We start from the raw sequence: 22,713 nt of genomic DNA, 5'->3' as shown, positions 1-22,713 counted from the left end.
AGCCCCTGTGTCCCCCAGGTGGTATAGCCCCCGTGTGTCCCCCAGGTGTGTATAGCCCCCTGTGTCCCCCCAGGTGTGTATAGCCCTGTGTCCCCAGGTGGTATAGTCTCTGTGTGTCCCCCAGGTGTGGTATAGCCCCGTGTCCCCAGGTGCGGTATAGCCCCGTGTGTCCCCCAGGTGTGGTATAGCACTTTATGTCCCCCCAGGTATGGGTGCTCACTGGAGACAAGGTGGAGACTGCGGTCAACATCGCTTACTCCTGCGGTCACTTCAAGCGGTTTATGACCGTCTTGTCTCTCACCAGCCTGCATGACCTCCACCAGGCGGAGTCTGTACTGCAGATGTGCTGGTAAGTCTCTTACAAAACTAAAAATAAAACAGATAATACATTAGAGGTGAGGTTAGGCTAACAAAGTACTTGGGTTCAATGCTAACAATTTTTTTTTTTTTTTTTACGGGATTAGTCCACGAAGGCACATGTCACTGACCCACATCGGGGCCTGGGCGGCGAAAATGTAATAATAATAATAATATAGTGGCGGTCTGACCACGTAAGGAGACAGACGTGTGCCCATAGGTGCTCCTGTCCTCCAGATCATCACAGTCTCTACCTACCCTTTCGCTGGCAAGTGTTGCCAACGATGGGAAGGGGGAGGGGGCGGGGTCGACATAAACGCCGCAGAAGAGGCGTCCCCTCTCTCATGGATACAGACATTTCTGATACGGATAGTCATCGTGCATCCCACACCCTGCAAGAGTCAGACCTCAGTGATAGTAACAGTAATGTTTCTATGGGAAACACTTGCCGGAGTGGCAACACCAATGCCAAGGGCAGCGAGCCTCCCCTCGCCACCCACCCCTCTGCCAACCAACCAAGTAAATTGCATCTGCTCTTCCCCAAGGGCTCACTGAAAACCGTTGAGGAACGGTTTAATTGGACAACAAAGTATTGAAGACAACACGGTCTCACCATTCAATTCCGAAAAGATAAGAACCGTAACTTTATCAAGTGTCAGACACCCAAGGTCTATGAAACACTTAGTACTGTTGGATAGGTGTTGTAATTGTGGTGGCTGGCTCAATGTTGACTCACAACAATGCCCCAAACGTCCGGCTGTCCCCGGAGAAAAGCCTCCCCGAAGGCTGAGTCTACCACAGTGCCCCCCAGTCTACCGGGCCACACCACTCTGCGTCCCCTCTGTCTCCAGCAACGCCTTCTTCAACAACACCTGCCCCTGCCTGGCCTCACCTGGCTGCAACACAGCAGTCCCGGCCGTCTCCTAACTCAACTACTACTACTGGGCCTCCTCCCCGTCTCTACTCTGATGCTGTCAGGCCTTGTGCTCCCATCGGTGACCCTCCACAACCCCCCTCCAGTGACACGACACAGATCATATCCCTCTTACACGAATTTACCAACTGTATTGAAAGACTCTTTGATACATTCTGTACCGCCATCTCCAACCTACACAGACTACCCCTGCCTCCAGCTGTTACCCAATTACCCTTCTTCTGGTTTGACACAAGCTGGTAGCCTCCCTGTGTGGCCCTCATGCTCACGGCCTACTCCACCGCCGCCTGGCACCACTGCTGGCGTCCACACCGAGCCTGCCCCGTGCCCAGCTGCCCCCGTCTACCCACCGCGGGCTCATGGACCCGAGGACACCACCCCCGGCTCCCCATACCCCACCGGCATGCCGGCACCTGGGGCCCATCCACTCCAGTTCTCCACATCAATTGACCACCATGAGGACATGCCAGTGGACTACGTATCTACGCCAAGAAGAACGACCCCTACTAACCTCTCGACGTCCCCCTTGAAGCCGACACTACCGACGCAAACGCCACCATAATCACACTAAAAGGTATGTCCCTCAATAACGTCAATGCCTATGGCCTGGCACTTGACATTATTAGGGACCTGCCACGCTTGGCCATAAACAGATAAATTGTACCGGGAACTTTCCCCCCACACACTTATTATTCTGTCACTTTGTGTAACTTGTTGACAAAACCCATGACCCTTCAGGCTTTTACGCCCTTAATGCATGAGTCATAAAGGCAAGCATGAACTACACATGCTTCAAGAGTGAGAAACAATATATGTATGTTGTGTAGTTAAAGTAAGAGAAACAATTGAGACCCTGCAATTGTGTGTAAATGAGGCAGAAAGTCAGATCAGCAACCTGGGACTTGGTCACAATTTCCGTACTTGGGTTCATACAAAGGAGTGTTAGTTACTGTACAAGACTAGCGAGGTCATCCTAAAACTATACGTTGTGCTTGTGAGACCTCAATTGGATTACGTAGTTCAGTTCTGGTCACCGTACTACAGAATGAATATAGAATCCCTAGAAAGAATTCAAAGAATGACAAGACTAATCTCGGGCATTGGGAACATTGAGTACAGAGACAGGTTAAAGCATCTTAATTTGCACTCCCTCGAGAGACGTAGAGTAAGGGGCGACGTGATCGAGGTGTATAAATGGAAGTCAGGGCTAAACAAAGGTGATATAACAAAGGTACTCAAACTATCCAACCGGGAGCGAACTCGCAGCAATGGTTTTAAATTAGACAAATTTAGATTTAGGTGCGAGATTGGTAAACATTGGTTTGGAAATTGAGTAGTGGATGAGTGGAACAAGCTACCAAATATCATCATTAACTCGAATACACTGGATAGCTTCAAACATATGTTGGGTGGATATATTAACGATAGGGGTTGGGTGTATATGGGACTGCCCAGTATGCGCCAATAGGCCCACTGCAGTTTCCTCCATTCTTATGAGGTAAGGTGATAGGTTCGGTGAGATGAGATGAGGTTAGGTTAGGTCAGGTTAGGTTAGGCTGAGAGTGGTGGTGTTGAGGGCCGCCGTATACATTTTGGATATATGCGCCCCAGCTAATGTTGGCCCCTTCCTCAAGTCCGTCTCCTCGACCCATCCTCACCACCAGGATATCAACATAATGCTGCCATGAGTGAAAATTTCGTTTAAAAAAAAAGTGGGATTAGTGTGGAGCAACCGATTCAAGTTGGATAAGTTTAGGTTTAGGAGGGAGATAGGAAGGAACTGGTTCACAAATAGGGTGGTGGACGAGTGGAACAAGCTTAGCAACTTTGTAATAAGTGCTGGAACGCTGGAAAGTTTCAAAAGAAGGCTAGATAGATTCATGGATGATAGAGAGTGGTCGTAACTCTCGACAGGGGCTGCCATGCACAGGCCAACCGGTCTATTGCAGACTCCTTATTTTCTTATGAACAGTGCCAGTGAATTCAGCACTAGACAGTACCAGCGGGAGCCGTGATCCACCAGTGAGGTTCATACCCAGAGATAAGCACCCCTGGGAACCGACCACCATCTTCTGACCAGGTGGTGTTAATCAGTCCACCCTGGGAACAACAGTGGGTCGGCTCTACACCTGACCACCAGATACTGCAACACCACTTAGTAGAGAGTGAGGTACTGTGACACCACCCCACACCACCCGGTGTCTCCATGACAACGAGAGGTTCTTCAAGTCAACCCCCGAGGACGAGTTACTGTACCACGTGGCCTACGTGACCTCAAACAGTTGGGCAAAAGACCAGCCAGGGCCATCAACTGTAAACTATAATTATATGTTCAAGTCATGTTCCTTCTCCTTTTAGTAATGAAAGCTTTTGTTAAATGACCCGCCCACCCCATGTCCTCCTCTGTAATAAGACCTTTCTGTCCAATGTATATTTTTAGCCTTCGTCAACTGCTGCAGATATCGACTATGAGGCTACAGTCACCGAATGCCGCATCGATCTGCGGCTCAACTAATTTAACACAGATAGGATAGTTGCTTATGTATTAGGATATTTAATATTAAGGTAAATAAATGGTGGCGAAGGTGTGGCTATTGGGGGAGGCTGGAGGCCACGTAGTAGTAGTAGTAGTAGTAGTAGTAGTAGTATCTGTAGTAGTAGTAGTAGTAGTAGTAGTAGTAGTAGTAGTAGTAGTAGTAGTAGTAGTAGTAGTAGTAGTAGTAGCAGTAGTAGTAGACATGGAGGACAGCATTAGGACCTGACCTTCAGAATCCCATGTAGTTATAAGTCGAGGTCGTGCCCCTAGGGAGGTGTCAGAGGAGGAAGGGTCGTACGGCCTGGTGGTGGACGGAGGGTCGTTGGTACTACTGATGGAGCACCACAAGAGGGACTTCTACGACCTCTGCTGCAGGTGCTGGTCCGTCGTCTGCTGCAGGATGTCCCCCCGGCAGAAGGCTGAGGTGAGAGGCATCGAGACCATCACCAGTATCTGAGGACAGTTATGCTTGGTGATGTTTAGTGATGTTTAATGATGCTGATGAGTTTTAGTGATGTTGGTGATGTTTAGTGACGTTTAGTGATGCTGATGAGTTTTAGTGATGTTGGTGATGTTTAGTGATGTTTAGTGATGCTGTGATGTTTAATGTCTAGTGATGTTTAGTGATGCTGATGAGTTTTAGTGATGTTGGTGATGTTTAGTGATGTTTAGTGATGCTGATGAGTTTTAGTGACGTTTAATGTTTAGTGATGTTTAGTGATGCTGATGAGTTTCAGTGATGTTGGTGATGTTTAGTGATGCTGATGAGTTTTAGTGATGTTTAATGTTTAGTGATGTTTAGTGATGCTGGTGAGTTTTAGTGATGTTGGTGATGTTTAGTGATGTTTAGTGATGTTTAGTGATGCTGATGAGTTTTAGTGATGTTGGTGATGTTTAGTGACGTTTAGTGATGCTGATGAGTTTTAGTGATGTTGGTGACGTTTAGTGATGTTTAGTGATGCTGATGAGTTTTAGTGATGTTTAATGTTTAGTGATGTTTAGTGATGCTGATGAGTTTTAGTGATGTTGGTGATGTTTAGTGATGCTGATGAGTTTAGTGATGTTTAATGTTTGGTGATGTTTAATGATGCTGATGAGTTTTAGTGATGTTGGTGATGTTTAGTGATGTTTAGTGATGCTGATGTGAGTTTTAGTGATGTTTAATGTTTAGTGATGTTTAGTGATCTTAGTGGGTTTAGTGATGTTGGTGATGTTTAGTGATGTTTAGTGATGCTGATGAGTTTAATTGATGTTGGTGATGTTTAGTATTTAGTGATGCTGATGAGTTTAGTGATGTTTAATGTTTAGTGATGTTTAGTGATGCTGATGAGTTTTAGTGATGTTGGTGATGTTTAGTGATGTTTAGTGATGCTGATGAGTTTTAGTGATGTTGGTGATGTTTAGTGATGTTTAGTCATGCTGATGAGTTTTAGTGATGTTTAATGTTTAGTGATGTTTAGTGATGCTGATGAGTTTTAGTGATGTTGGTGATGTTTAGTGATGTTTAGTGATGCTGATGAGTTTTAGTGATGTTGGTGATGTTTAGTGATGTTTAGTGATGCTGATGAGTTTTAGTGATGTTTAATGTTTAGTGATGTTTAGTGATGCTGATGAGTTTTAGTGATGTTGGTGAGGTTTAGTGACGTTTAGTGATGCTGATGAGCTTTAGTGATGTTGGTGATGTTTAGTGACGTTTAGTGATGCTGATGAGTTTTAGTGATGTTTAATGTTTAGTCATGTTGGTGATGTGTGGTTATGTTTAGTGATGTTGGAAAGGTCGAGTTATGTTTAAAGTTTATTGATGTTTATTGATGTTTATTGATGTTTAGTGATGTTTAGTGATGTGTAGTTATGTTTAGTAATGTTTAGGGATGTTTAGTGACGTTTAATGTTTAGTGATGTTGGTGATGTTTAGTAATGTGTAGTTATGCTTAGTAATGTTTAGTGATGTTTAAAGTTTAGTGATGTTGATTGATGTTTAGTGATGTGTAGTTATGTTTAGTAATGCTTAGTGATGTTTAGTGATGTTGGTGAGGTTTAGTAATTTAAGTGATGTTTAGTAAGGCTTAGGGATGTTTAGTGACGTTAAATGATGTTCAGTGATGTTAAATGATGTTTAGTGATGTTAAATGAGGTTTTAGTGAGGTTTAGTAAGATTTAGGGATGTTTAGTGATGTTAAATAATGTTTAGTGAGGCTTAGGGATGTTTAGTGATGTTAAATGATGTTCAGTGATGTTAAATGATGTTTAGTGATGTTAAATGATGTTTTAGTGAGGTTTAGTAAGATTTAGGGATGTTTAGTGATGTTAAATCATGTTTAGTGAGGCTTAGGGATGTTTAGTGATGTTAAATGATGTTCAGTGATGTTAAATGATGTTTAGTGATGTTTTAGTGAGGTTTAGTAATGTTTAGAGATGTTTAATGAAGTTTAGTGATGTTTAGTGATGCTTAATGGTGTTGATTGATGTTTAGTGATGCTCAGTGATGTTTAGTAATGTTTGATGATGTCTGTGTTTGTTTATCATTGATTGGGTGTGTTTTGGGTGTGGCCTCAGATGGTGCGACTGGTGAAGACTGCCAAAGAGCGGCCCAGATGTGCAGCCATTGGTGACGGAGCTAACGACGTGTCCATGATCCAGGAAGCTCACGTTGGTATAGGTCAGTCTCTCTCTCTCTCTGTGTAATTCATGTACTGATAACTGTTGTCATCAATGTTCCTTCACTTTATTCACCAACCCTCAACTGTTGTCACTATCCACGTGTTTACCCCAACAGGCATTATGGGTAAGGAAGGTAGACAGGCAGTAACGTGTGCAGACTTCGGCATCTCCCGGTTCCAGTTCCTGCAGAAGGTGCTGCTGGTGCACGGCCACTGGAGCTATGTCCGGGTGGCGGTATTCATCCAGTTCTCCTTCTACAAAAACGTGGTCTTCAACACCCCGATGGTCTTCTACGCTGTCTGGTCCGCCTTCTCTACCCAGGTACATCCTTCAAGGTGGTAATTGGATCATCATACCCATTTATCCTTCTACCTATAGCCTTTCTTTGACCAATAATGTTCTTTAAATAATTATTTATCCATTTAGGGTCATTGTTATCTGATCCGAGTTTTTTGTATGGTATGTTCTGCCTTTGTGCATTAAGTAACTCATTATTTAATTTGTCGTGGAACTCGACAATCTCAGATCTCGTTATCAGGTCGGTGTCATCTGTCAGGTTCACGCCCAAGCACGACACCCCCTCTCTCAGCTGCCTCTTTTAAATTATCAAAGTTTGCCCTTCTGAAATCTGGGACATTAATGGAATTTTCCTTACGTCCGACCTGAAAATCTAACTGGAATCTAATTTCTTTGTGATCGCAGTATATATATACTTGTCCACATTACAGGGTCATTGACACACTCAGTAACCTTCTTGTGAGACAAACTTCACACCACTTGTAACTTAACGTCTTCCTCTGGTAGACGTACACCACCTTGGTCAAGTTAACAATAATTTAGCATCACAAAATCTTCACCTCACTGGAAAGCAACGGGGGAAGGTTACTTTTGTGTTGGGGATTAATTCTGTATCATTCTCCAAGTGTTGTTGTTTACAGTGGGGTGCTGTCACCGTGGGGTGTTGTTTACAGTGGCTGTTGTTTATAGTGGGGTGTTGTTTACAGTGGATGTTGTTTATAGTGGGGTGTTGTTTACAGTGGATGTTGTTTATAGTGGGGTGTTGTTTACAGTGGCTGTTGTTTATAGTGGGGTGTTGTTTACAGTGGATGTTGTTTATAGTGGGGTGTTATTTTCAGTGGGTTGCTGTTTACAGTGGGGTGCTCTTTACAGTGGGGTGCTGTTGTTGACAGTGGGGTGTTGTTGTTTACAGTGGGGTAAAGCAGCATTACAGTGTATGTTGCTTACAGTGGGGGTGTTGTTGTTTTTACAGGGTTGCTGTTTACAGTGTTGTTACAGTGAGTGCCTTGTTTACAGTAGTGTTGTTGTTTATAAGTGTTGTTGTTTACGGTGGAGTATTATTTGACACAAGTATGTTGTTTGTTATGGGTGTTATTGGTTGTTTACGTGTGTTGCTGTTTAGCAAGTAAGTATTTACATGGTGGGGTATTGTTTTACAGCTGGGTGGTATTGTTTACGGTAAGTTACGTTTTCACGGTGGGTACTGTTTACGGTAAGTGGCATTGTTTACGTGTGGGGTAGCATTGTTTTTACGGTGGGTGGCATTGTTTACGGTAAGTGGTGCTGCTTACGTGTAAGTGTTGTTGCTTCACGGTAAGTGGCATTGTTTCATGTGCGGTATTGTTTTACGGTAAGTGCTTGCCGTCTACGGTAAGTAAGTATCTTTACAGTTGTTGCCACTTATATAAAGTGTTGCTTGTTTCAGTGTAAGTGGTATCTTTGCGCTTAGTTGCTGTTTATAGTGGGGTGTTGTTGTTTTCAGTGGGGTGGTGTTGTTTACATACGGGTGGTATTGTTTACAGTGGTTGTTGTTTACAGAGTGTGTATGATGGTTTACTTCTGACCATGTATAACATTACGTGCACCTCCCTGCCGGTGCTGGTGTACAGTCTAGTGGAGCAGAACCTGCCATCCAGCGTCCTGCTCACGAGACCACACCTCTATCAACTTAACGCTAACAACGCCTACATGAGCTGGCGAGTGTTCTTCCAGTGGAATCTCTTTGGTGAGTGACGGGATGTACTCTCTCTCTTTTTCTCTCTCAATGTGTCTGTGTTGCTATGTCTCTATGTCTCTCTCTCTGTATGTCGCTCTCTGTTTCTCTCTATATATGTTTCTGTCTCTCTCTCTCTCTCTCTTTATGTCTTTGTCTCTCTCTATGTATCTCTGAATCTCTCTTTATATGTCTCTCACTCTATATGTCCATCTCTCTCGGTATATGTCTATGTCACTCTATGTCTCTATATGCCTCTCTCCATCTCTCTATGTCTCTCTATGTCTCTGTCTATAAATATCTCTATATGTCTGTCTCCCTCTATGTCTCTCTTCTAATAACCAAAACAATAACAACTTCCCTATGTACACGCTTAGGTTAGGTTAGAGTAGGTCAGGTCAGGTCAGGTCAGGTCAGACATGGCGTAATCATAATAACGATTACAATAGTAAGTACATACTGTTACTTCATCATCTTTTCTAACTATACTGACCTCATTATTTTCCATAGTTAATAATATTCCACAACTTCACATCACGTCACAGTTATTTAGGTTAAATCTTATCAAAAGTTAGATCCACCTATTAAAGATTTTGTTAAATTCTCGTCTTTTAAATGTCTACCTTTTTCATCTCTCAGAAAATATTATTTAATTGTACCAGGTTGACAAACAGTACAGTAAAGGGAGTTTTTGTAGTTCGGTCGTTTATCTATGCACATTGCACAGTCCTTTTAAAGTAGTCATGATGCATCACCCCTTGTCTGGGTTAGGTTAGGTTAGGATACATTAAATTTGGTTACTGATAGAATATTTAATAAGGTGAAATAAGTTAAGGGTGTATAATCGACTGGTGATCATAGCTCTAACCAACACACACTTAACCTAACCTAACCAACACACACTTAACCTAACCTAACCAACACACACTTAACCTAACCTAACCAACACACACTTAACCTAACCTAACCAACACACACTTAACCTAACCAACACACACTTAACCTAACCTAACCAACACACACTTAACCTAACCTAACCAACACACACTTAACCTAACCAACACACACTTAACCTAACCTAACCAACACACACTTAACCTAACCTAACCAACACACACTTAACCTAACCAACACACACTTAACCTAACCTAACCAACACACACTTAACCTAACCTAACCAACACACACTTAACCTAACCAACACACACTTAACCTAACCTAACCAACACACACTTAACCTAACCACACACTTAACCCAACCTAACCAACAGTTAATAATTTAACCTAACCCAACCAACACACACTTAACCCAACCCAACCAACACACACCTAACCCAACCAACACACACACTTAACCCAATCCCAACCAACACACAACACTTAACCCAATCCCAACCACACACACACCTAACTCCAACCAACACACACTTAACTCCAATCCTAACCAACACACACACTTAACCTAACCTAACTAACACACACTTAACTCCAATCCCCAATCCAACACACACTTCCCCTATGAATCACGTGTTTGAATGCCCAGTCCCCCCCAGCCCTATGGCACGCCCTGGTCCTGTACTTTGGCCTCATGTTGGTCTGCTACGACGACACCTGTGGCCTCCCCCATGGCCAGACCTCAGACCTCTACCTCTTCGGCCTCACCCTCGGCACCCTGTGTGTGTTCGTCACCAACCTCAAGGTAAAGTTATAGTCCACGAACAAACGAAACGAGCTTACCTTAACCTAACCTAACCTAACCTAACCTAACCTTACCTAAACTTAACCTTACCTTAACCTAACCTTACCTTAACATAACCTAACCTTACCTTAACCTAACCTTACCTTAACCTAACCTAACATAACCTAACCCACCTTTAACATAACCTAACTCCACCTTAACCTAACCTTACCTTAACCTAACCTTACCTTAACCCAACCTTACCTTAACCTAACTGTAAACTAACCTTACCTTAACCTAACCTTACCTTAACCTAACTTTAAACTAACCTTACCTTAACCCAACCTTACCTTAACCTAACTGTAAACTAACCTTACCTTAACCTAACCTTACCTTAACCTAACCTTACCTTAACCTAACTTTAAACTAACCTTACCTTAACCCAACCTTACCTTAACCTAACCTTACCTTAATCTAACCTAACTCACCCAACGCACCTAACCTTAACTTAACCTAACCTTAACCTAACCTTAACGTAACCTAACCTAACCTTAACCTAACCTTACCTTACCCTAACCTAACCTTACCTTAACCTAACCTTACCTTAACCTAACTAACCTAACCTTAACTTAACTTACTTAACTTATCCTAACATAACTTAACCTAACCTAACCTTAACCTAACTTCCCTAACTTAACATTAACCTAAATTATCCAAACCTAACTTAACCTAACATAACTTAACCTAAACCAAACTTTAACTAATCTAACTTATCCGAACATACTAGTCACCAACCTAATCTGACATATCTTAACCTAACCTAAACTAAACTACCTTAATCTAACCTAAACTAAACTACCTTAATCTAACCTAACCTAAATTAACCTGGCTTAACATAACATTAACTAACCCCCAGGTAGCATTAGGATGATTAACAGGTGAAATAAAGTAATGTTCAGGTACTTCACCCCGTTTATTAATTTCCCCCACAGATAGCATTAGAGACCAATTACTTCACCGTGGTGTTCGCGGGGGCTCTGGTAGTCGCCTTCTTGGGCCAGTCAGCCATGTATGTCATCTACTGCGGCCTTCCTGTGTGAGTTTTTATCCCCCGCCACTCACCCATCTATCACGTTACTATCCATTGGTCTGTTTTTTTTTTTGGTTACTTTGTCATATTGGTTGGGTCACACTGGTTAACCACACCCCCGCCATCTGACACCTGCCCTGGAACCCAGAACCCACTTTACCACTTCGTGCCTTGGTTTCTCAGGTCAACATTACCCTCAACGACTCGACAAAGAAGCTGTAGAACTGACCATAGTGTTATTCTGTATTGTAGTCTCCCCCAACTTATATACTGTGCACTTTCCCTCTCACCCACAGTACCCCCCCTCCCTCCACAGAAACACACCAACGCCACCCCTCCCCTCCCTCTTACTACAGTAGTGAATGCTTCATAGTTCAGAGTTCACACTTGAGGGAGAAAGAGGAGTGGAGCCAACTGTATCATCCTTCCCATTAATAACGGCAGGAAACGAACCAACTGTAAACATTGTTTACATAGTGCGTGCTGTAGCTTTAACAATACTACTGATTCTGAACAAATTCCCATGCAACAGATGGGAGAAATTCTACTAACCCTCTAGAGCAGGGGTCACCAAACTTTTTTCACAGTGGGCCGGATAACTGAAAGAATGACGAGTGCGGGCCGTATAATCATTCTGTTCAATACTTGCAAGCCAGAACGAAAGCTCTGGTAACGTCAGAGCGTAGGTGGAGCTACCACGAGCCGGGGAAGGACTTGGGATCCGGCCCGCGGGCCGTAGTTTGGTGACCCCTGCTCTAGAGTCTAGACTCTCATTCAGAACGGTAGTTTGAGCCTGGGATTTGAGCTCGGCTCAGGCGTGCAAATCTGGATTCCTCGATCCGAGGTTTCCTGCAGTGGATTGCCCATATTCAGAACATCGCTTGAATCCCGGATCAAGTAATCTGTTTACATTTTCTTCAATTACGAGCATGGATTCGAACACTGAAATTCCAGCCAATCACGTTTCATTAACACCATTACGACAACCAATCACCATCGACAGTAATGTTTGCAAGATTATGGCAGCAACTATGACTCGACGAGCTGTTACGGGGAGGAGAAATCTCTCCTTGCGCATCATAAGTTACTTTTATTACTATAATTACAATCAAATTATGATCAAATTATAATAATTTATGGTACTGTGTTACAACGTGGCTGTGTTATAGCAAAGAAATTTATAGAAGAACAATTACATACAAATTGCAGATATAATCCGGGACAGGTGTCAATATTCTTAACCAAAGCAAGATGAATCAATACAGGCCGTAGTAATCTGGCTAGGTTCAGTGAGGTTAGGTTTCTTTAGTTTTTTTAACATTTCTCCTGATTTGTAACATTAAGACAAGACTTTTCTTTATTAATACATTAAAATCAAAATGCACTCAGCATTGATTCAATTATTGAAAACACATCAACAAAGTTTTCCTAAAGAAAAACACTCAAAATAAAGAAGCGTCAGCGTTGTTGACATTTACCCGCTTGATCTTCATGGACCCTAAACACTAAAGCATTGTAACACATTACCATAACTCATTCAGTAACCAGAATCTTTCTTACCCGGAAACTATTCGTTGCGAAGAACCTCAAAGCAATCATCAGCTGATGAATGGGAGGCAGAGGTGAACAACAGGTCAGTCAAGTAGATGCAACACATGATGCAAAACGTTAAGGTAATCTCCCTTGCTGAACCTATATCGTTGTCTGAATTGCATCACCATAAAAAATTAATAGGATTCTACCTATCTACCATCAGTCTTCTCTCTACAAAATTTTCAATTTGATGTTATCGCCGAAAAGTACTCTGTCAAAATTCACGTTGACTAACTATCTTGAATGACGGATCAACCACTAAACCTGCCTCCAGGCTGAATGAACCCGAGGATCGACAAATCCGATCCCAAACCCGGTTTAAATCTTTGTGTTGGCTCAGCCAGCGTTCTGAATAACAACAATCTCCAAACTTTGCTCGATGTTTGGTTTAAACCTTCATGCGGTTTCAAACCAGCGATCTGAATTCGGGCCTCGGTGTTCAAAGAGGACAATAACAGAAACTGGGCCACTCGAGTGTAGGTACTGTGCAGCCTCTTCCACTTCCAACTGGTACAATCAGCGTTGTCAATCCACCCGTTCCGTGAAGTGTGAACCCCAGGAGTATCGACTCTTGAATCCGAGGGATTCACGAGAGAGGGAGGCAGGGGGAGGACTGGACAAAACACAAACTATGGCTAGAATGTGTTACCGCACATTAGGGAGGTGTTCCCAGCTTGTGCTGCAGGTCTGACCTGTAGCACATGCATATTTACTGTCCTGAATTTACGAAATAATAGGTCACTGTGATAACAAAACAATCCCCCCGGCCCCAAGTCACACACACCCAAGCATCGGTCATGCTGTATTCCTCCACGTCCTCCTCCTGCTGAAACCTAAGCAACTGTCACCCCTGGTGAGAGGAGGATTGGCTGGGGCCTCTTTATATGGTGTCTGTTTATGACAGGGTCACATTTTTTGACCCAATGAATAACTCTTGCACACCCAGCAAGTTGTCAAACAATTATTTTAAATAACGTTACCACAAAAATAATACATCAATGTGCAGGAGTTCCGCCTGTATTTATTTTTCTTTTTAAGTTTCAATACAGATTACTGTCTATGAGGTGAGGTGACGTCGGGAGATTGGGGTAGAGTAGGTGTCAGCGCCGGGCACAGTTTAGGGCACAGCTGCACCGTGTTTAGTAAGCAATCCTCATTATGTGAATGCAGATACTTTATAATGTCTGGTGCTTGTTTAAGTTGGGAAACATCAATAACACGCTATTGTCCGCTGCATTATGTGGACAAACAACACTGCTTATTAGCTTTCCCCAATACCTGTATGGGGCAGAAACTTTATTTGTATGAGTTAGTTGTTTGCTAGAATATAATATTATATCTCATAGGTTATGGGGATATTGATGAGATTATGCACTAGTATCGTGACGTTGTATATAGTAAAATGGCGAGAAGGGAAATTGGCTGGCCACACTTTGGACATTGAGTCAGATTCCAAGGCATTATATCAAATGTGAGTAGGTGGGTATAATGACGCAGGGTTGATTCCATATGTTATGTCTAAGCCCACCAGGTGACCTATTACAATAGGTATCTATAATCTTATTAACTAATGCAAAGTTCGATATCAGTATGAACGACACTTGACGGCTGAGGTATTGTGATCGCCACACTCATTCACCTGTACTACACTAACACTCCACTTGAAGCCTAAAACTATCCACGTTATTTAGGTCTATTACGGTCTAGTACGGTCTAGTACATAAGAACATAAGGAGTCTCCAATAGGCCGGTTGGCCTGTGCATGGCAGCTCCTGTCGAGAGTTACTACCACTCTCTATCATCCATGAATCTATCTAGCCTCCTTTTGAAACTTTCCAGAGTTCCCGCACTTACTACAAAGTTGCTAAGCTTGTTCCACTCGTCTACCACCCTATTTGTGAACCAGTTTCTTCCTATCTCCCTCCTAAACCTAAACTTATCCAACTTGAATCCGTTGCTCCGAGTCCTATCCTGCTCGATATTATAAGAACTTTATCTATATCCCTTTATTGATTCCTTTCACCCACTTAAATACTTCTATCATATCTCCCCGCACTCTTTCGTCTTTCTAGGGAATGCAAGTTAAGTTTCTTTAACCTATCCTGATATGGAAGGTTTCTAAGTCCCGGAATCATTTTGTCATTCTTCGCTGCACCGACTCTTAGTGAATTTATATCCATTCTATAATAGGGGCACCAGAACTAAACCGCATAATCGAGGTGCGGCCTGACTAGCGCAAGATATAGTTGCAATAAGACCTCTGCACTCTTGTTACTTACACTTCTAGATATAAACCCAATACTCTGTTTGCCTTATTTCGAACATTAACGCACTGTTTTCTAGGCCGTAGGTCCGGGCTTACAAGTACCCCTAGGTCTCTTTCACAAGGCGACTTCTCTAGGTTGATGTTGTTAAGGCTGTATACATTATAAGTATTTGTTCTTCCAATATTAAGTACGCTGCATTTGCTGGTGTTGAATTTCATTTGCCATTTTTCAGACCACCCCTGCAGTTTATTTAGATCCTCCTGTAATGCATTTGCATCCTGCCCTGAATTAATTTGCCGCCCTATTTTGGTGTCATCCGCAAACTTGCTTATGTCACTGCTGATCCCAGTATCTAGATCGTTAATGTAGATCATGAACAAGAGTGGGCCTAGTACTGACCCCTGGGGAACCCCACTGGTTACACGGCCCCACTCAGATTTAACACCACCTACGCTGACCCTCTGCGGTCTATCGGTGAGCCATGATTTTATCCAATTTAAAACTTTCCCTTCGATACCATGAGCCTTAATTTTTCTCAGAAGCTTCTGATGCGGTACTCTGTCAAATGCTTTGCTAAAGTCTAAGTAAATAACATCGTAATTTTCGTCATTATCTACTACCTCGAAGACTTTCCTAAAAAATGTCAGCAGATTTGTTAGACAAGATTTTCCTTTTGTAAACCCATGTTGAGAGTCGTAAATTAATTTGCTTTTCTCTAGATGCGATCGGATGCTATCTGCTATAATTGATTCAAGAAATTTCCCCACTACTGACGTCAAACTGATCGGCCGGTAATTTAACGCTGATGCTCTGTCTCCCTTTTTGAATATGGGTACTACATTTGCCTGTTTCCACAAGTCTGGCACAACTCCAGTGTCTAATGATTTTGTAAATAAGTTTACGAGGGGTCCGCTAATCTGTTCCCTACACTCTTTCAAGACTCGAGGGAAAATTTCATCCGGCCCTGGGGATTTTGTTTTCTTTAGTTTATTTATCTTCTTAAGAACATCCTCTTTTCTGATAGTGATATTCTTTAATTTCTCTTCTTCCTTTCCCTTAAATATCACTTCCACCTCTGGAATTTCATCCCAAATTTCTTCTGTGAAAACTGATAAGAAGTAGCTGTTCAATGCTTTGCTTATTTCTTCACTGCCATTTACCACTTCTCCCCTCTCTGACTTTAAAGACCCAACTTTGTCCTTGACCTTTGTCCTATATACTTGGAAATATCCCTTGGGATTCGCCTTGGATTCTCTTGCTATCCTGATTTCATAGTCTCTCTTTGCTTTCCTTACATTTTTCTTAACATTCCTAGATAGTTCATTATACCTGTTTCTGAGCTGCTCCTCCCCTCCCTTTAATTTCTTATATATTCCTTTCTTTATTCCTATGCCATGTTTAAGTTTTCTGGTCATCCACCTTGGCTCATTCTTATTTGACCAAATTTTTCTGTATGGTCTAGTACGGTCTAGTACGGTCTATTATGGTCCAGTACGGTCTATTACGGTCTATTACGGTCTAGTACGGTCTATTATGCCTCGTATTTATTGAGTGGTTTTCCCATGACCTCACTTACATGGAACCAATGGCATTTACTTAATGTATAAACACCATTCATGGTATACGCTGTATAAGCACGTATGAAAATGCATTTACGAGGCGTGCACTGATGCATACGGCCAGTCAACTAACACTCACATGGTAGTAGTATACTATATGGTGTAATATTTGACATATTATAATGAAGTAGCAGTTTACTTAAGCAAATATCACTATTTTAGAGTTACTCAGTAATAAGGTCATATTATAATACACTAATTGCTATTATAATAAAACATGATATCATATGTAGGCTGATAAACTAGGTCACGGTAGAGTGGTTGTTGCCTCGCCCAGGTCATAGTGAGGTTAACGATTATTTAAGCGCCATATTACAACACATCATCCATGAAAGTTACTATATATTCTCATTACAAATGACAGTTTAAGAGTAACTATATATGCAAACCTGTGCATCCTGATATATCATACTAGGAAGTGCAGAGGGCCGCCCAGACTTGACCGTCACCCTCTTACCCCACAACACAGCGGTTTGCTCCCACTACCATCACCTATGCCGCCCCCCACGGCGACTCGACCTCTACCAGCTAACTCATTATCTACTGTTGTCTGATTATTAAATAGTTTTATATTGCCAAGTCTCCTCAAACTAGGCATCCGTATATACCCACCTTGTTTGTGATCTACTTAAACGACATAGATGAAAACATATCGAGCCACAGAGTTTGAGGACGACACGAAGATATTCGAGAAGGTAGCAAGTCAAGAGAATGTCACAATAATGCAGATAGTCCTGCATGAACTGTTCAAATGGTCTCGAGACGGGCAAATGCTCTTAACGTTACGAACTGCAACACCCTACACGTTGGGTACAATAACCCCGACCACAACTATCATCTTAATAACCCAGAAAGACCTAACATCCCTAGAAAAGGTGCGACTAAGATGATTCCTGAACTATGTCATCTAGATTATCCAAGTAGACTGAGAGCCTTAGAACTAACAACCCTTCAGACAAGGCACAATAGGGCAGATCTCACTGAAACATTCTAAATCCTGAAAGTGATGGAAAACGTGAACCCGGGACACATCTTTGTGATGTCCCACACCACCAACACGAGAGGACATAACTACAAGCTCACCAAGTTATCATGCAGAACGAACATAAGGAAATACTTCTTCACACAGAGGCTGGTAGACCTATGGCCCGGCCTACCAGCCCAAGCTGTGGAGCCAAGAACAGTTCTGGGCTTCACTATAGTCCTTGACAAAATTATCAACAACAATGGAGGGATCCTACACTGGCCTCCTTCCCTCGGCATGGCCACTTCTAGTTGGTGGCCATTAAGTAAATGAGTTATGATATGGCCACCGTCATGGGACCCAGTTTTCCATATCACCGCCAGTGTTGTGTCTCTGGGTGTGTCCCTCCTCCATCCGTCTATGTGACAAGTGGGGACGAGGCGGGACGCAGAGACTAACAAAGAACCTCAAAGAAACTAATGATACCTGAGCAGCCATCACCACTACACCTGTCTTTATAGAGGAAGACATATCAACTGAAGATCAACCACCCCAGTTTATTTCAACTGAAGATCAGTCACCCCAGTCTATTTCAACAGGTAGAACAAAAATAAATAATTTTCTGTAAAGCGTTTCCTCACCAGTTTATATTTTCCAGTTTACTCGAGACATTACAGCTTAAGAATGACTAATCTTCACTCACAGGGCCACGTGAACAGTCCCGTCAACCAGCCTGTCACATAATACACCCGTGCATGTAGGTTGGGTTAGGTTAGTTTTGTGTGTATTATTACCTTATAAATTCCCTCTACTTCAAAGCCCTATCCACTTCTGAGGACTCGGAATTATAGGTAGTCGGGGGGGCTGGAGAGGGGGAGAGGCGGGGACTATCTCCTTAACTACTCATTTCCCACACAATTGAAGGTCAGGTACAGTTGGATTACAATACCGTGAAACACATAAAAACAATTTCATTTAGTAGTTTCCGTTCACGTACACTACCGAGCCTTTACCTGGGTGGCTAATCTTCAGGTGAATCCACAACCACACTCACTCACAGGTGTAGTTGTTGGTTTGGCATAACGCCACGTTGTGTACATGAAAACAAAAGTTCTACATTCTAACAAATTATTATTACCCCTTTTAATATAAGCTGTATAAAAAGCTGATGGTCATGAACTAAACACAAACACTCAAGAAATTCAGACAATATTGTAACATTTCACATAACACTAACCTTCTCCCTCTCCTTCAGGCCGTGATTGAGCAGCTGAGTACGACTGGTGATGATTGTGGTGCAGGTCCCTGGTCAGTGGTTCACTACAACGATAAAACGAGCACTTACATACAGCTCCATATAAAACTTATTACAACAGACGATGATGATTATTGTCCTCCATTGGCTCTGGCGTCTCTCACACTACAGCCTCTTAATGTTTCACTGTTTCTGAGGCGGCCACAAACACAACTCGTTAACTCATTAGTTGTATACGTCAGAATTTCTATATCATCTTCACTATGAGCAGATCACAAGTACATGTGACAGTCACTATTGTTTCATAGATTCACTGAGTTGAAGAAAATCCACAGAGTAAATCTCACATATAGAAATTAAAACCGGCAGGAGTGAGGTGCGTGCACTGCGGGGCTCTGTCGACGGCGCCAGGACGGAGGCTAAGCTTTTGTTTTGAAAGTTGATTTCCGTTCCGTCGTCAAAAGAACTTCACTCAATCCATATACACACCGTCTAAAGTACTTACATAAACGAAGGTAACAACAATACACATATATACAAATTAATGAATAAACAAATGAATGAAAATGATAATAAAATGAAGAAAACAGATGAATATAATATAAATACAGGCAGCCATTGTTACCAAACGACTGGGTCTCATCAGCCACACGACTCAAGTACTGCAACGATATTTGGACATTAGTTACTTAAATCGCTAAAACGGATAAAAAACTGTAACCTATCGATACTGGTGTTTGGGGGCTGTAGTTAGACTTTTTTTTGTAATAATTGTACCGAGTTTTAGCTATGTTACTTGAAGAGCACTGGAATATTGAGAGGAAAGAACTAAATTTGAGTCTCTAACCCGAGAGAGGTAATGTGGGGACAAATAATCTATGAAATGGGCAAAAATAACCCGAACAACAAGAAGAATGTGTTACACAATTACAGGTATATTGATAATTACCAGGTGCGTACTCAAGAGCTTAATAGACTGTAAATATAGGATAGGTTAGGATAAGTTAGGTTAGATTAGGATAGGATAGGTTAGGTTAGGTTAGCGTAAAGATTAGCGTAAATGTGAAATAACTTGGGGGAGGGGGGAGGAAGGGAGGGGGGGGGTTGTTCAAATCTACAGGTGATTTAAATATGCGTATCATTCTGGCTAAATAAACAGGATTAAATCTCTCACCACACAGGGAGCCCTTCACCCTCAACGACATCTACTGGGCCTACTACAGGTTGTTTCAGAGCCCGTCCCTCAATCTAGCCTGCGTCCTGCTGGTGGTTGTCTGCCTCCTCCCCGACCTACTACTTAAGATCTACGTCAACTCCTGCGACAATGAGAGATACCCAAGGAAGAGAAGGAGACGGGTGAGTGTGTGGAGGAGAAGGGTGAGTGTGTGTGGAGGAGACGGGTGAGTGTGTGAAGGAGACGGGTGAGTGTGTGTGGAGGAGAAGGGTGAGTGTGTGTGGAGGAGAAGGGTGAGTGTGTGTGGAGGAGACGGGTGAGTGTGTGAAGGAGACGGGTGAGTGTGTGTGGAGGAGAAGAGTGTGTGTGAGTGTGTGGAGGAGGGGTGAGGTGTGTGGAGGAGAAGGTCAGTGTGTGGAGGAGGACGGGTCAGTGTGTGTGGAGGAGGAGACCAGGTGTGTGTGGGAGGAGGGTGAGTGTGTGGAGGGGTGAGTGTGTGGACGGGTGAGTGTGTGAAGGGTGAGTGTGTGTGGGGGAGACGGGTGTGTGTGGAGGAGACGGAGTGTGTGTGGAGAAGGTGTGTGTGTGTGGAGGTGAGAGGGGATGAGTGTGTGGAGGGAGACGGGTGAGTGTGTGTCGGGTGTGTGTGTGGAGGAGACGGGTGAGTGTGTGGAGGGAGACGGGTGAGTGTGTGTGGAGGAGAGGTGGTGTGTGGAGGAGGAGACGGATGAGTGTATGGAGGAGACAGGTGGTGTGTGTGGAGGAGACGAGTGTGTGTGGAGGGAAGTGTGTGGAGAGGGAGGTGTGAAGGAGACGGGTGTGTGAGAGGGTGAGGTGTGAGTGTGTGGAGGGGTGAGTGTGTGAAGGAGACGGGTGAGTGTGTGAGTGTGTGTGAGTGTGTGGAGAAGGGGTGAGTGTGTGGAGAAGGGTGGTGTGTGGAGGGTGGGTGTGTGGAGGGAGACAGGTCAGTGTGTGGAGGAGGGGGTGAGTGTGTGGAGGAGACGGGTGAGGTGTGTGGAGGGAGACAGAGTGTGTGGAGGAGACGGGTGAGGGTGTGTGTGAGAAGGAGAGGGTGAGTGTGTGGAGGGACAGGTGAGTGTGTGGAGTGTGTGTGGAGGACAGGTGAGAGGGTGAGTGTGTGGGAGGAGACAGTGTGTGGGAGAGACGGGTGAGTGTGTGGAGGAGACAGGTGAGTGTGTGGAGGGAGACGGAGAAGTGTGTGGAGTGGGTGTGTGGAGGAGGACGGGTGTGTGTGGAGGAGACGGGTGAGTGTGTGGAGGAGGTCAGTGTGTGGAGAGGAGAGAGGGTGAGTGTGTGGAGTGTGAGTGTGTGGAGACAGGTCAGTGTGTGGAGGAGACAGGTCAGTGTGTGGAGGACAGGTCAGTGGTGGAGGAGGGAGACGGGTCAGTGTGTGGAGGAGGAGACAGGTCAGTGTGTGGAGGAGACAGGTCAGTGTGTGGAGAGAGGTGTGGAGGAGAGGGAGGCAGGTGTGTGGAGGAGACAGGTGTGTGGAGGAGGGTCAGTGTGTGGAGGAGGAGACAGGTCAGTGTGTGGAGGAGACAGGTGTGTGTGGAGGAGAGACAGGTCAGTGTGTGGAGGAGAGACAGGTCAGTGTGTGGAGGGAGGGAGACAGGTCAGTGTGTGGAGGAGGAGACAGGGTCAGTGTGTGGAGGAGACAGGTCAGTGTGTGGAGGATGAGTGTGGAGACAGGTCAGTGTGTGGAGGAGACGGAGAGACGAGTGAGTGTGTGTGTCAGTGTGTGGAGGAGGAGACGGGTCAGTGTGTGGAGGAGGAGTGTGTGGAGGGAGGAGACAGGTCAGTGTGTGGAGGAGGAGTGTGTGGAGGAGGAGACGGGTCAGTGTGTGGAGGAGGAGTGTGTGGAGGAGACGGGTGAGTGTGTGGAGGAGGAGACAGAGTGTGGAGGAGGAGACAGGTCAGTGTGTGGAGGAGGAGAGGAGAGACAGGTCCTGGTCAGTGTGTGGAGGAGGAGACGGGTCAGTGTGTGGAGGAGGAGACGGGTCAGTGTGTGGAGGAGGAGACGGGTCAGTGTGTGGAGGAGGAGACGGGTCAGTGTGTGGAGGAGGAGACGGGTCAGTGTGTGGAGTAGTAGACGGGTCAGTGTGTGGAGGAAGGTGGCGAGTGATATTTCCTTTTAGATAATAATTACCGTTTTTCTTTCTTTCCAGGAGAGTAATGATGTAATGTTAAAATCTGTATCCACTCTCGTCAACGACACCCTGACAGAAGAACTGGAAAAGAAAACTCAACACTGAACTTTAAAACCAAAGAAAACGGTTTTTGTAGGAGGGAATCTATTTTTTCTTCAGTCTACTTCCTTAATATTTACCTGATCTACCCAGCCTCGTTGCCTTAGATAGTGTCAAGTTTATGAGAATATCTCTTAGACACACAAAAGTCTAGGGAACAGAATATACCCCATGGAGGTAACACATTGCATTAAGCTAAGTTGGTTATAATGTCTTTTTGTTTGTCTATGTGAAATTTATACTTTTGGACGCGAGGAATTTTTTTCTAATGTATTCTCAGGTACGTGATAAACAGTTAAAGCATTAA

The 22,713-nt window shown here is 43.7% G+C and overlaps 1 protein-coding gene across 6 annotated transcripts in view; it reads left to right on the top strand.

Moving 5' to 3' along the window:
- Positions 1 to 22,713, top strand: part of LOC121875723 (phospholipid-transporting ATPase IF-like) — an 85,494-nt gene extending 62,781 nt beyond the window's left edge. The window contains exons 17-25 of one of the 6 annotated variants that reach the window (XR_006090656.1): positions 207 to 349; positions 4,098 to 4,251; positions 6,384 to 6,486; positions 6,604 to 6,809; positions 8,325 to 8,511; positions 10,053 to 10,198; positions 11,170 to 11,273; positions 19,335 to 19,480; positions 20,147 to 20,231. Coding sequence is in view for 3 of the 6 variants with exons in the window: in XM_042380372.1 (XP_042236306.1) it covers positions 207 to 349; positions 4,098 to 4,251; positions 6,384 to 6,486; positions 6,604 to 6,809; positions 8,325 to 8,511; positions 10,053 to 10,198; positions 11,170 to 11,273; positions 20,147 to 20,321; positions 22,326 to 22,412 (1,305 nt within the window). In the remaining 3 variants the exon portion in view is untranslated. The other 5 variants (XM_042380372.1, XR_006090657.1, XR_006090658.1 and 2 more) reach the window with 5 other exon arrangements.

The sequence above is a fragment of the Homarus americanus genome, unplaced genomic scaffold (genome assembly GCF_018991925.1).
Source record: "Homarus americanus isolate GMGI-L3 unplaced genomic scaffold, GMGI_Hamer_2.0 scaffold22250, whole genome shotgun sequence".
Lineage (NCBI taxonomy): Eukaryota > Metazoa > Arthropoda > Malacostraca > Decapoda > Nephropidae > Homarus > Homarus americanus.
Note: the sequence above shows the minus strand (reverse complement) of the source record. Positions and strands in the feature narration are given on the sequence as shown.